Genomic DNA, 12974 nt, shown 5'->3' with positions numbered 1-12974 from the left:
ACAAACACAGTCTAAAGGTTCTTTTTTTTCTCTTCCTTTTTCTTCCTCTTCCAAACTTTATATATTAGGTATCATATTCTGTACTCTTTGTCTATCCCTTGACTGACTTTGGGAGTAGTTTATTTAATTTTGCATTTGCTTAGTAACTAACTGTCTTACTTTCTTTACTGTGATTTTATTACCTTTGGTGACAGCTATTAAACCTTAGGAACCCTTCCATCTATAGCAGTCCCTCCAATACACTGTAGAGATGGTTTGTGGGAAGTAAATTCTCTCAGCTTTTGCTTATCTGGAAATTATTTAACCCCTCCTTCATGTTTAAATGATCATATTGCCAGATAAAGTATTCTTGATTCAAGGCCCTTCTGCTTTATTGCATTAAATATATCATGCCCCTCCCTTCTGGCCTGTAAGGTTTCTGCTGAGAAGTCTGATGATAGCCTGATGGGCTTTCCTTTGTATGTGATCTTATTTCTCTCTCTGGTTGCTTTTAACAGTCTGTCCTTATCTTTGATCTTTGCTATTTTAATTACTATATGCCTTGGTGTTGTCTTCCTTGGGTCTCTTGTGTGGTGACATCTGTGGATCTCCATGGCCTGAGAGACTATCTTCTTCCACAGACTGGGGAAGTTTTCAGCAATTACCTCCTCAAAGACACTTTCTATCCCTATCTCTCTCTCTTCTTCTCGTATCCCTTTAATGCGAATATTGTTCCCCTTGGATTGGTCACACAGTTCTCTCAATATTCTTTCATTCTTAGAGATCCTTTTTTCTCTCTGTGCCTCAGCTTCTTTTTATTCCTCTTCTCTGGTTTCTATTTCATTTATCGTCCCCTCCGCCATATCCAACCTGCTTTTAATACCCTCTGTTGTGTTCTTCAATGATGATCTCCAACTGGAATTCATTCCTGAGTTCTTGAATATCTTTCCATACCTCCATTAGCAAGTTAATGACTTTTATTTTGAACTCCCTCTCAGGAAAATCATGAGGTCCATGTCATCTTTCTCAGGGTTTATATTAATTTTACTCTGTACCAGGTTCCTTTGGCATTTCATATTTGTGTATGGCACCCTCTAGTGTCCAGAAACTCTACTCTGGGGCTGCTCAGCCCCTGAAGTAATGTCAGGGGTGGCAGTGGAGTGGGATTGGTGCCTAGGGTGAGGAAAGAGCTGTTTCCTGTGTGTTGGCTGCTATGCCTGTCTCCACTGCCTGAACAAGTGGGCCAAGAGCACAGGTATAAGCTTTTGTCCCAGAGCAGCCGGATATGGATCCCTGCTTTCTACAAGTGGCTGAAATCTCAGTCTCTCCAGAAATTTTGCCTGTCTTAGCTTTCCAACCCTGTAATCACGAGAGCATCACAAAAGCACCATGAAATGCAGGTTTGAGCTCCCAGAGCAGATCTCTGGAGTTAGGTATTCATCAGTCCCAGGCTTCCACTCCCTCCCTGCTCAGTTTCTATTCCTCCAGCAGGTGAGCTGGGGTGGGGGAAGGGCTTGGGTCCCACCCAGCAACAGCTTTGGTACGTTACCCTGTTCCATGAGGTCTGCTCTTTTCTCCAGGTGTATGCAGTCTGGCCCAGTCCTCTTTCCTGTTGCTCTCTCAGAATTAGTTGTATTAATTATATTTTCTTACTATATGCAGTTTTAGGAGGAAGCCTCTATCTCACCTCTCATGCCACCATCTTTAATCTGGTCATAATCACCTTTTAAAAACCTGTGATCTCTGCTCCCAATCAAAAGTGCTTCTCTATATATTCCTGTTATGTCTTTATTCTCTTTAAATGACATTTAAAAACTACCTACAATGCTCTGTGTGTTTTCTGTGGGTTTTACTTAGTTTTTTTGTCTGTCTCCCCATTCCCCCTCCACCCTACTCCTCTCCCTCTGAAAGGGCACTTACCTTGCAGTACTAAATCCCCAGTGTCAGTTGGTTGGTACACCAAGCACATGGTGAGGGCTCAGTAAATATGTATCAATGAATAACAATGAACGAACAAATGAATTTTTACTCTTTGCCCTCATTTCTCCCTGATCTGCCTCCAGGAGGGGAATCTTTTTCCTCTGACTTCCTACGTAAGACCTACTATCTGTGATACACAGACTCTTACCTGGACACAAATCTGTCTTGTGTTCTTATTTTACATCCGTCAGTATGTCTTCATAGATGGCACATGAGTTTCCCTGGACAGAGAGTCTGTGGTTGCCTGTGGCCCGTCCTTCCCACTCTACACTCATGGACCATCATATAGCACCAAACACCCTGAGAGGCCTCTCATGGAACCACCGCACACTAGAGTGGAAAATGCCTAGAGATCATAACTCCATCTGCCATGTTCTAACAGTTTCCTAGGGAGCCTGAGTAGTGCGGTCTGACTGCTTCCCAAGTGTGATTGCAACATGATTTTAGAGGAACGCATAACCTTCTGGTTATATATTTATTTTAATGTGTGTTAGAGATTCCACAAGCACATCCAATCCCTGATTTTGTGGATATTGCTACTTGGAAACACTTTCAACATAAATTAAAAAATATAAATGTTGGTTTAAACAAAGTCATGCAAAAACCTAAGAAACAGCATAGGTGTTCTGTGCTGGATTGTGTCCCACCCCCAAATCCAGATGTTGAGGTCCTAACTCCCAGTACCTCAGAAGGTAACTGTATTTGGTAATGGGCCATTGAAGAGGTAATTAAGTTCAAAAAAGATCATTAGTGTGAGTCCTAATCCATTACAATTGGTGTCCTTTTAAGAAATTAGGACTCAGAAGTGCAGAGAGGGAAGACCAGGTGAACACTCAGGGAGGAGACAGCCGGGGAGCCAAGGGGAAAGACCTCAGAAGATACCAACCCAGCTGATGCCTTGACCTTGGATCTCTAACCTACAGAACTGTGAGAAAATACATTTCTGTCATTTAAGCCACCAGTCGGTGGTACTTTGTACGGCAGCCTTAGCAAATGGATACACTAGGTGGTGTGCAGACGGCACCAAGACTGTGAAGGAGGTACCCAAGTCACAGAATTTGGGGGAGCTGATTTGGGCAAAGGCGTGGGTTTGGCTGGAATCCAGGGTTTGCCAGTTCCTAGCTGTGTGGCCTTCAGCACAGTCTTAACCTTTGCCAATCTCAGTGTCTTGCTTTAAAGAGTGGGCCAATAGTAGCCATCTTGCCTGGAAGTTGGAGGATTAAAGATGTGACCATGTACATAAAATGCTTGGTGCTCAATTACTGGGAGTCTCATTACGGAAAAGCCGGCACCAAGGGGACGAGGGGCTTTAATTTCAGCACTGAATAAGCAGTGTCCCGGGCCTCCTCGTCCCACACAGTCCAGGCTAGCCTAGGTCCGCTGTCTCCGTGAGCCCGGGAGCCCGCTGTGGTGCTGTCGGTGGCCCTCTAAGGGACACGCCATTGTGGGCATATTCCTCCAGGAACAAGGAGGCAGGCATTCTCCCGTTTCACATCTTGGAAAATGTAGACTCAGACGGAGCAGTGACTTGTTCTACACCGCCCCGGTGGACGGGGGCCAGAGCCGAGACCCAAGCGGGGAGCCTGTGGCCTGGCACACCCCTGCGAGGCGCCGCGCTTCTGCCTGAGGGGTCTGCCTCCCGCCCTCAGAAGCGAGTGTAAAGGACGCTCCTCCCCTTCCCTCCAGCCTCCCCAGCGCGGGCTCCCAGCGAAGGGGAGGAGTTCCCCGGGTCCGATGACACCGTCGCCAGGGCAACGCCGCCATACTAGCCCCAGCGGAGCCAGGGGCCGGGGCCGAGGGGGGCCGCGGCCTCGGGGGCAGAGCCGGCAGCATGGACAGCCTCTTCGTGGAGGAGGTGGCCGCCTCTCTGGTCAGGGAGTTCCTCAGCAGAAAGGTACGTGGCGCCACCCTGCACGGCTTTGGGCGGTTGCTCCAGTTTGGGGTGGGGGCAGCCGGGGCTCCTCGGCACCCCCTGCGCCTTCGCGGACTTCGCGGAGGGAAGCCTTCCCCTGCCGGGCCTGCCCCAGAGATGCTCCCCTAGAGCGCCAAGTTCCCGGGCGTGGGGAAACTACATCTCCCAGGAACCGTTTCGCCATCCCACCCTTCGCGAAGCCGGAGGACCGCGGGCCGCCGTCCCCAGGCGTCTCCCTGCTCGGCGGCTGCGGCCCAGCCCGCCAGGCCTCCGCCCGGCTTCGCAAAGCGCCCCGGTGCTGTCGCGGCGGCGGGAGCGCAGCCTGCCCGAATCCACAGCCATCCCAAGACTGCTGCCCCATTAGGGAAGAACTTACCCCCAAAGGGAACCCAAAGGCTAAAAAAGGTTAAACGCTTCAGGCCTGTCCTTAGCAGTGGGAAGTTTGTGGTGGGTTCAGTGGTTGCAGTCGTTTTTAAAATTTATCCTATTGTCTTGTCCCAGGAGAGTTTTTGGAGTACTCAAAAGCTGGGCAAGCCCTTGACTCTCATCTGCCCTTCAGTGGAGATGAGGACACCCTGCGGGAGAGGCCGAGGGGGTTCACGGAGAGTGCCAGTGTAGGGAGAGCGCCCATAACTCGTTCTACACAGTGACCGGGGGCTTGTCACTCACGGTGTCTGGTTGGGCAGAGACGACAGGCACTAGTCTGGGATTAAACATCCACACAAACAAAATAATTTTTTGAGTGGAGTTAAGAGGAAAGGCTTTGAAATCAGATGGAGCAGTTCCATATCCGCTGTTAATAGTGTGAGCTTGGGTAGTTGCTCATGGCCTCAATTTGCTTATCTGTAAAAACAGGAATAAAAAGACCTACCCTTGGCAGGTCTTAAGTGAAATCCTGTTTTTAAAATTACATTCTATTATTAATGAGAATTAATAATAATATATGGGCAGTTTCCAAGCGTTGTGTATGGCACCTTCTCTTCACTGCACCCCCTTCTGAAGTGCACCTGTTTTGAAAGTGTCTTTGGGTGCCCGTTTGTTTTCTCAAATCTCACAACAGTCCTGAGAGACAGGTGTAATTATTTCCTTTCATGTTAGACTATCATGAGACTGGGACGCAAAGAAACTTGCCCAAAGTAAGCAAGTCAGATCATGTCACTCCTGTTCAAAATCCAACCTGGGCTTCTTATTACAGTTAGAATAAAATCCAAGGGAAGGTCTCAGCAGGGCCTACAAGGCTCTCTGTGACCCTGCTCCAGGCTACACCTTGGACCTCCTCTACCTGCATAGTACCCAGTGACATTGGTCTCCTCCAACCATAGTCTGTCAGTCTATGCACCTCTTTTCAAATTCTCTAGTAGGCCCCTATTTCACAAAAGCCATTAAGGCCTTTCCTTACCAGGCTGTGGGTGACTTCCCTGACCTAATTTCCTGCTGCTTTTCCCTGGTCATGTGGCTTTGGCTGCACTGGCCTGTGGTTGTCACCGAGCCTTTGCAGTTGCTGTACCTTGCCTAGGCCACGCTTCCCCCAAGTGTCTATGTGGCCCGCTCCCTGAGCTCCTTTACATCTCTGCTCGAATGTCACCTAACCTTGAAACCCTTATGACTGACTTCTATAAAGTAGCACCCCTTCCCCACACCCTTTCCTGGCCTTCTCTGACTCCTACTTTGTTATATTTTTTTCCTTTAGCATATTATACTTGTTGGCTTTTTCCCATAGAATGTAAGCTCCATGAAGGTCATGACTTTGATATGTTTACCCCACTATGTACAGCCACTGAACCAGTGGGCTAGTGGTTCATTTCATTCATTTCGCAGATGGGGAAACTGTACGTTTATCCCTTTGTTTATGGTCTGCTTCCCTAACAGCATGTCTGCTCTGTGGGAGGTTCTTATTTCTTCTGTATTTCCTTCATCTAGAAGAGTCTGGCACATAGTAGGTGCATGAGAAATGTTTGTTGAGTAAATGAAGATTAAGCGGTCTGGATGGGACTGGCGACTGGTGGATTTCCGAGGGTATCCTCAGCCACTGCCCCAAGAGTTTCCAAATACCAGTGTGTACTACAATCCCATAGAGTTTGTTAAATGTGCCAAGATGTGCTGATCTGTTAACTATCAGAAGAAGTTATCCAGCAAAGAAAGCCCTCATTACAGAGGTTTCTATCTTACCTCGACTGGGGAGAAGCCATCATGAAGTTTCCCCAAAGCACCTGGTATGCCCCTGCCTTTCCCCCAACATACACACCCATTTCTTTCTGTTCCCCCATTCCTATGACTTTTTTAAAATTTTCTTTGGGTCAAGGTTGTGTTCATACCTCTTGTTTCACAAATTCTTGCCCCAGTTCATGGTGGGCAGCAGGTTTTGTCTTATTTTCCCAGCTGCCAGAGCCTCTGTAAAATTCTGAACATGAAGGCTAGGGGACAAGTTGGGGCCTGGCTGGCGCTGGGGTCTGTGTCCATCAAGAGCAAAGGGCTCTCGGGGCACCAGACTGAGCTGTTCGTGAGCTCCTTATCCTGCCCCATTTGGTGATCACCATGGCCTGGTGAGGTATGCAGGCAGCAGCTGCTGCGGTTATTTTCAAATGAAGAAGCAAGGCTTGTGGGGGGAACAGCACTTGCCATCACCAGAGCCTGTCTTAGCTGAGTCTTCTGGGAGATAGTGGCTGGGCAATGCTAAATGGCTTCAATGGGGGACTTAGCAAATGTTTACCACATGCTTCTGGTGGGCCTGAGTCCTGGCATCACTGATGTACAGGCTGGGATGATCAGAAGCCCCCACTATGTGAGACCACTTGGTCACCTTGGGTGAATCAACTCTGGCTCCCCACCTGAGAAAAGAAGGGAATGAATGTTGGCTTTCTGTTAATGTTTCTCCATTTAAAAAAATTTTAAAGCTTCATATTCTGTGCCCCAAATCTAGGGCCAAACCCAGGGCCAGCCTTAGATGAGCCGATTACCTAAATTTACTTCTTTTTTCTATAAAATGAGCTGACAACTCCAGCCTTAGTTCAGCCCACTGGGTCCTTGTAAGATTCAGAATAGTAATTGTGAAGGTACTGTCAAGTGTAAAGGTTATATAAAAATAAATTCTTAAGTCAGTTTTTGTTCCTTGCAATATCCTTGTGAGGAAGGCAGGATAAGAATGATCATAATGAACATCAACAGTCTTGTTTATATGCTAAGTCAAAGAACGAAGGTTGTGATTCAAAATGATAAATAATGATTCAGATTTCTTCCCTTAGGGCTTAAAGAAGACGTGTGTGATCATGGACCAGGAGCGCCCACGCTCTGACCTCAGCATAAACAGCAGAAATGATCTCCGCAAGGTTTTGCATCTTGAATTTCTCTACAAAGAGAACAAGGCACGTTCTTTTGAAGTGTGATGTGATGTTCTGGAACAGAGTTTGGTGACATAAGAGTGCTTGTGGGCCCTGCCAGGCCTTCAGAGAGATGGGCGGCAGGAAGCCTGCTATACCTGCTGTCAGGGAGAAACAGATCCTGTCAAGTTCTGACAAATCCCAAGTGTGAGCTGCGTTTCCAGTCAGGCCTTGGGCTGCCCCCACCAGCATATTGTGCATACGTGGCTGCATGGCTCATTTTGAACCCAAGCCCAGAACAGTTATGTCCTATGCTCCTTCTTCCCTCATGAGGCTAGTTTCAGTCAGACTCTACTTAAGGATATAGTATTCAGTTATACTTAAATTTTCCATTCCCTGCCTGCAAAAGATTTTCCTTTTTCAGTTCTCAGTAATACCTTATTCTTAAGTCTGTGATTTGTAATTCAGGGAGAAGTGAGGCTTGGGTTCAGTTAACCCAGGCACATTGCAGATGAGATAGAAACATCCTTGATTGGGGTTGTGTGTATGAGGGGCTTCTCTGATTCTCCTGCCCACTGTTACAAGCTTTCATGGCACCTTGTATTTTTCCTTTGTTGTGCTTGTAATGCTTATAATAGAGTGTTTGTGTGGATGTTTAGTTAGCCTTCCCCCTGACTTTGGATGCAGTAGGAGGCCAGAGATGGCTTCTGTTCTTCACTATTTTATCCCCATATTTAGCGTGTTGCCTGATGACATAGTAAGTAGTCAGTATGCCTTTGTGGATGATATGACTGACTGGTTGACTGAATGAATCAATGTATGGATGAATGAAGCTACTATTCTGATGTAATTGCTCTTTCTGCTATGAAGACAGAAACTTCTAATTTAAGAATAGGCTCTCCAGCAGATACTGCCTTGGGGTAGGGCATAGTGTCAAAGTTGGAAAGAACCTAATCAGTAGTTTAGTATTTATCACAATTAAAAAAATGGCAATAAATTGATATCTGCTGTGGAACCCCAATATGCAAAACAAAGATGAGATGCCACCCTGTTTGAAGGGGGTTGAAGAGGTCCTTCCTGTCTTCTTGGCTTTCTGGGGGTAGCCCCTCAGGGCTGAGCTAAGCAGCTTTTAAAACACTAATAAACCACAGCTCTCCATCTGGGGAAGCTGTGAGCCAAAGCAAAGTGGCTTATCAAGATCTCACAGTCAGTGAGGGGTAGGAGGAGGCTAAAACCAGATCTTTTGATTCCCAATCCTGTTGTAGTAATGTCAAGGTTCTCTTAATTGTAACCCTTTTCTCAAATGAAGTCTGAGCAGATTGGGTTGGTGTGGGGCTAGGACACCCCCTAGCTCTCCAAGGCTGTTTCTGAGACACCTGGAGGAACCTCAGAACAGCTTGAAAGCCATCTTCATGCACATCATAGCCCAGGAAGAAACTTAGGCCAGGTTTTCTATCAATAAAATAAAGAGTGGGATTTCAGGCTTGAAAGGAAAGGAGCAACACACAGCAGCAATTCACTGGAGAATTCTGCTTTATTAGGGAAAGGTGCTGGGTTATATAGGAAGGGGCATGAGCTGATTGAGGTGTCACTTCTACGGGGCTGGTGGCTATTGGCTAGGTGCTGGGATTAGGGGGGGTGAGGGGTGAGTTCGCCATCTTATGGGTGGGGGCCCTTCATTCCCCCCTTTCTCCTCTATGGGGTTGTGGACGTTGCTTTCTCTCTGACTGCTTCCTGCTGCACGGGGGCGGAGAAGGGAGTGAGGGCTTGAGGATTGGGAGGAAAGGGTTGATAGGACTCTCTACAGTAAGGACGAGTAGATGTGGACATCTTCAGGTTGGAAATCAGTGAAGGTTCCCTGTAACCATAGGTCGAGGACTTGTTGATTCTAATGGTGGTGCCAGGAAGATACGGGTGCCAGAAGCCAGGCGTCTGCGGCCATTGTTTCCAGGAACAATTTCCAGCGGAGAGAGGGGTCCATCTCAGCGTGTGGTGAGGAGGTTACGTGAGGGTGAGGGATCTTCTGTGGCCAGAAGCTGATAGTTCCTGAGTAAAAGCTGGTTGAAAGTTTGATTAGAGATTTTTCCGACTTGGGATTTAATGAACTTTATTATACAGGGTAAGAAGAGACAGGCGAGAAGAATGATTATTATGGGGCCTGCAATGGGCCAGAGCCAGGTAAGGAGGGGATTTGTTAGTATTGAAGAGAATGGGTTGGAATTGGAAACAGAGTGGAGGCTGGAGGCAAGGTCGGTGAGTTTGGTAATGTCAGTTTCTACAATGCCGGATTCGTTGATGTAATAGCAGCACTCTTCCCGGAGGAAGATGCAGGTGCTGCCCTTTTCGGCTGTAAGCAGATCTAAGGCCCGCCGGTTTTGAAGGGTGACCTTAGCTAGCAAAGTGACCTGTCTTTGGAGAGAGGCCAGGGAATCGGCAGTGGATGTCAGGGCTCCCTCAAGTTTGGCGTTGAGATCTTTAATTGCCCACAGAGAGTGACCCAAGGCTCCTCCCGAAAACCCTGCCCCAATGGCTGAGGTGGTCAAAGAGATACCGACTGTGATGGGAAGGAAAGCAGCCCTTTTTGTGCGCGAGGGCAAGGGAGGTTGGAGCTCAAGAAATTCTGCCATGCTGTAAAGTGTAAGCTATGGGATTAGGGTGATGAGAATGCAGGGTGTGCTGGAGTTGGGAGGCAGTGAGTTGAAAAGACTGCCATTACACCAAAAGAAATGTCCCGGTTGCATAAAAGTCTTAGAGCTGGAGGTAGGGGTGTAGATAGAGAGGCAGTGAAGTGTGCTGGAGGGGGGTGGAGTTGGGCTTACACAGTGGTGGATGGTGAGATTATCTGCATATTCTGGTTCCCATAGGGGTATGTCTGCCAGGGGGCGGAGGGGTTGTCCTTCTGTATGGAAGGAGTAGTTGGAAATATTAAGGGGCACGGTGGTCAGCAGTGGGTGCTGTAATGATGCGCACAAGAAACAATTGGCGGTGTTGAGGGTGTGGTTGAGAAAGATGGTGGTATCTTGAATGAGCTGTAACTTAGAGTACGAGAAATTGGAAGAGGGGCGGGGATAAGAAGATGAAGAGGCGCCGTCAGGAGTTTGGATAATGACTTTTTCAGAATGTCCGATATCTGATGCAACTTGAGAGATCTGGGAGTGAGAGGGAACATACTCTCGAGAGATATGAAGGGTACTGTTGGGGGTCGAGGATCCCCCATAGTAAACTGAGGCTGTGACCCCGGTGGCCCATCGAGAGTCCCAGGGATCTGGGATCGATAAGGAGAATGAGCTGTTGGGATATTTTATGAAACGGTTGGAGGAGTAATACTGTGGGTACCGAGAGTTACCCATGTAGTGAATGGCCCAAGACCAGTAGGGACATCTCCTGTAGGTGTCTGGCCATCGCCTGCAATAGGCTTGTTTTTGGTCATAGAGGAAGCAGAGGTAGGGAGAATAAGGGTAGCTGCTAGTGAACACTTCGGTGGAGGGAGGAAAGTGGAGGTATAAAGGCTCAGAGCAGCCTTTCAGAGGGCAGTCTGATGTGGCAATGAGGGCAGTAACTCTTGTTTGATGCTGTGTGTAAGTCTGTCTGACTTTGAATCGCCATACAAAGGAGGCTGGGGTGGCAGGGAAGACAATAGGAATGAGGAAAAAAAGCGAGAGAGCAGTAAAGGAGGAAAAAGTCATGATTCGGGTATGGATGGCAAAGGGGTTGAATGGGATTTTGGAGGAAAGAGGACAGTAAGGTCAGGAGTCTGGAGGGAGGGAGAATCTGTAAACTTTTGTAGGTTAAGAGATCTTTTAGGTGATGTGGGGACAGAATGGTAAGGGGCGCCCTGAATGTCAGTTTATGAGCTTCTTTCTGCAAGAGTTGTCCAGCGGCTAATGCCCATAGGCAGGGGGCCCATCCCCGAACTGTGGGGTCTAATTGCTTGGAGAGATAAGCTACTGGGGCAAAGGATGAGCCATAATATTGGCCTAGGACTCCTAGAGCTTGACTGGACCTCTCATGAATGTATAATGAGAAGGGCTTCGACAAATTAGGAAGATGGAGAGCTGGGGCTTCTACAAGGGCTTGACGGAGCTTAATGAAGGAGTGTCGGAGTGAGGATGATAATGGTTCTTCAGGGGGGCCCTTGCTGAGGTCATATAGGGGTCTTGCCAACAGGGAGAAGTTAGGAATCTTTGCTCTAAAATACCCAGCCAGGCCTAGAAAGGAAAGGATTTCTCTCTTGGTTTTGGAAACGGGCAGGTTAGAGAGGAGCCATTTTCTGTCTAAGGTAATGGACTTTCTTTGTTGAGATAGAAGGAATTTGAGGTAAGTGACAGAAAGGGAAGAGATTTGAGCTTTGACAGGGGATACCCGGTAACTTCTGGAAGCTAGAAGGTTAAGTAGGGAGGCAGTATCAAGTTGAGACTGTTCCCACGAGGGACTGCAGAGTAGAAGATCGTCCACGTATTGTAATAAGGTGGACTTGGAGTGATCATGATGAAACTGTTTGAGGTCCTGAGCTAGGACCTGTCCAAAAATATGGGGACTATTTTGGAAGTCTTGTGGCAAAACTGTCCAAGTGAGTTGTTCAGAATGTCTTGTGTCTGGGTCCGTCCAGGTGAAGGCAAAAAAATCTTGGGAGGAGGGGTACAGAGGGATAGAAAAAATGCAGCCTTGAGATCTAGGACTGAGAATGGGATGCCGAGGCAGGGATCTGCAATAAAAGGGTGTATGGATTTGGAACTAAGGGATGGATAGGGACAACGACCATGTTGATGAGGCGAAGGTCTTGGACAAGGCGGAAAGATCCATTGGTTTTTTTTTTACAGCTAATATGGGGGTATTAAACAGGGAATGAGTGGGTTTGAGGTAATTTTTGTTTAAGAGATCTTGAATGATGGGTTGGAGGCCTATGAGGGCTGAAGTGGTTAGGGGGTATTGGGCCTGACGGATATACTGAGAGTGGTCACGTAATTTGATAGAGGCAGGAGGACATAGAGCCACGGAGGGGCTTGTAATGTCCCAAACTTTGGGATTTACAGGGTGTATGAGGGTGGAACCGGAGCTTTCATTGGGTAGAGGGGGGTCGTCGGCTATGAGGGCCATCAGAAAGGGAGTACTGGGGGCTGTGGGAGTGGATATAGTTATGGAAACATGGAGGAGAGAAAGGATGTCCTGTCCTAGTAGAGGGATGGGACACTGGGGCATAACCAGGAAGGAGTGGGAGAAAGGTATGGGATTGTCTTGGATTGTGCATAAAAGGGGGAGGGGGTTTAATGGGAAAATCTGTTTACTTCCTACCCCGACTATAGGAGTAATGGCAGGCATGGTAGGGCCCCAGTATTCTCGCAAGACTGAGAAATTGGCTCCTGTATCTAGGAGGAAGGAGATGGGGCGACCGTCTACTGTTAAAGTAACCCTGGGCTCCTGTTTGGTGATGGAAATGGTTGGGCGAGAAGCCCCCGGGCCCCGTCAATCTTCTTCTGCCAGCCCCACTACAGTGAGCTTAGGATGGGGGTGTTCGTTCAGCCTCCCCTTCGGGTGGCTGAGCAATCAGACCCCCAGTGGCCCTTTTTGTGGCATCTGGGGCATGGGGTGGTAGGAGATCTGGGGGAGGGGCACGCCCTTGACCAATGTCGTTCTTGTCCGCACTTGAAACAAGCTCCTGGGGCGGGGGGGGGCTTGTTTGTAGAAGGGCGCCCAGGTTGTGGTTTTATCAGCTGGGCCAACATTTGGAAATTGGCCTGATCAGCCTTTTGTTTACGGTATTCTTTCTCCTCCTCCTGGTTATGGAA

The 12974-nt window shown here is 48.0% G+C and overlaps 1 protein-coding gene across 2 annotated transcripts in view; it reads left to right on the top strand.

Moving 5' to 3' along the window:
• The first annotated feature begins 3685 nt into the window (after positions 1-3685).
• The window catches only part of MINDY4 (MINDY lysine 48 deubiquitinase 4), a 118179-nt gene continuing 108890 nt past the window's right edge, over positions 3686-12974 (top strand). The window contains exons 1-2 of one of the 2 annotated variants that reach the window (XM_036990532.2): positions 3686-3853; positions 7114-7233. In XM_036990532.2, the coding sequence (XP_036846427.2) occupies positions 3791-3853; positions 7114-7233 (183 nt within the window). In that variant the 5' untranslated portion in view covers positions 3686-3790. The remainder of the gene's footprint in view (positions 3854-7113; positions 7234-12974) is intronic. The other variant, XM_036990533.2, reaches the window with a different exon arrangement.

This window comes from Manis javanica, chromosome 6, assembly GCF_040802235.1.
Source record: "Manis javanica isolate MJ-LG chromosome 6, MJ_LKY, whole genome shotgun sequence".
In the NCBI taxonomy this organism is placed as follows: domain Eukaryota; kingdom Metazoa; phylum Chordata; class Mammalia; order Pholidota; family Manidae; genus Manis; species Manis javanica.
Note: the sequence above shows the minus strand (reverse complement) of the source record. Positions and strands in the feature narration are given on the sequence as shown.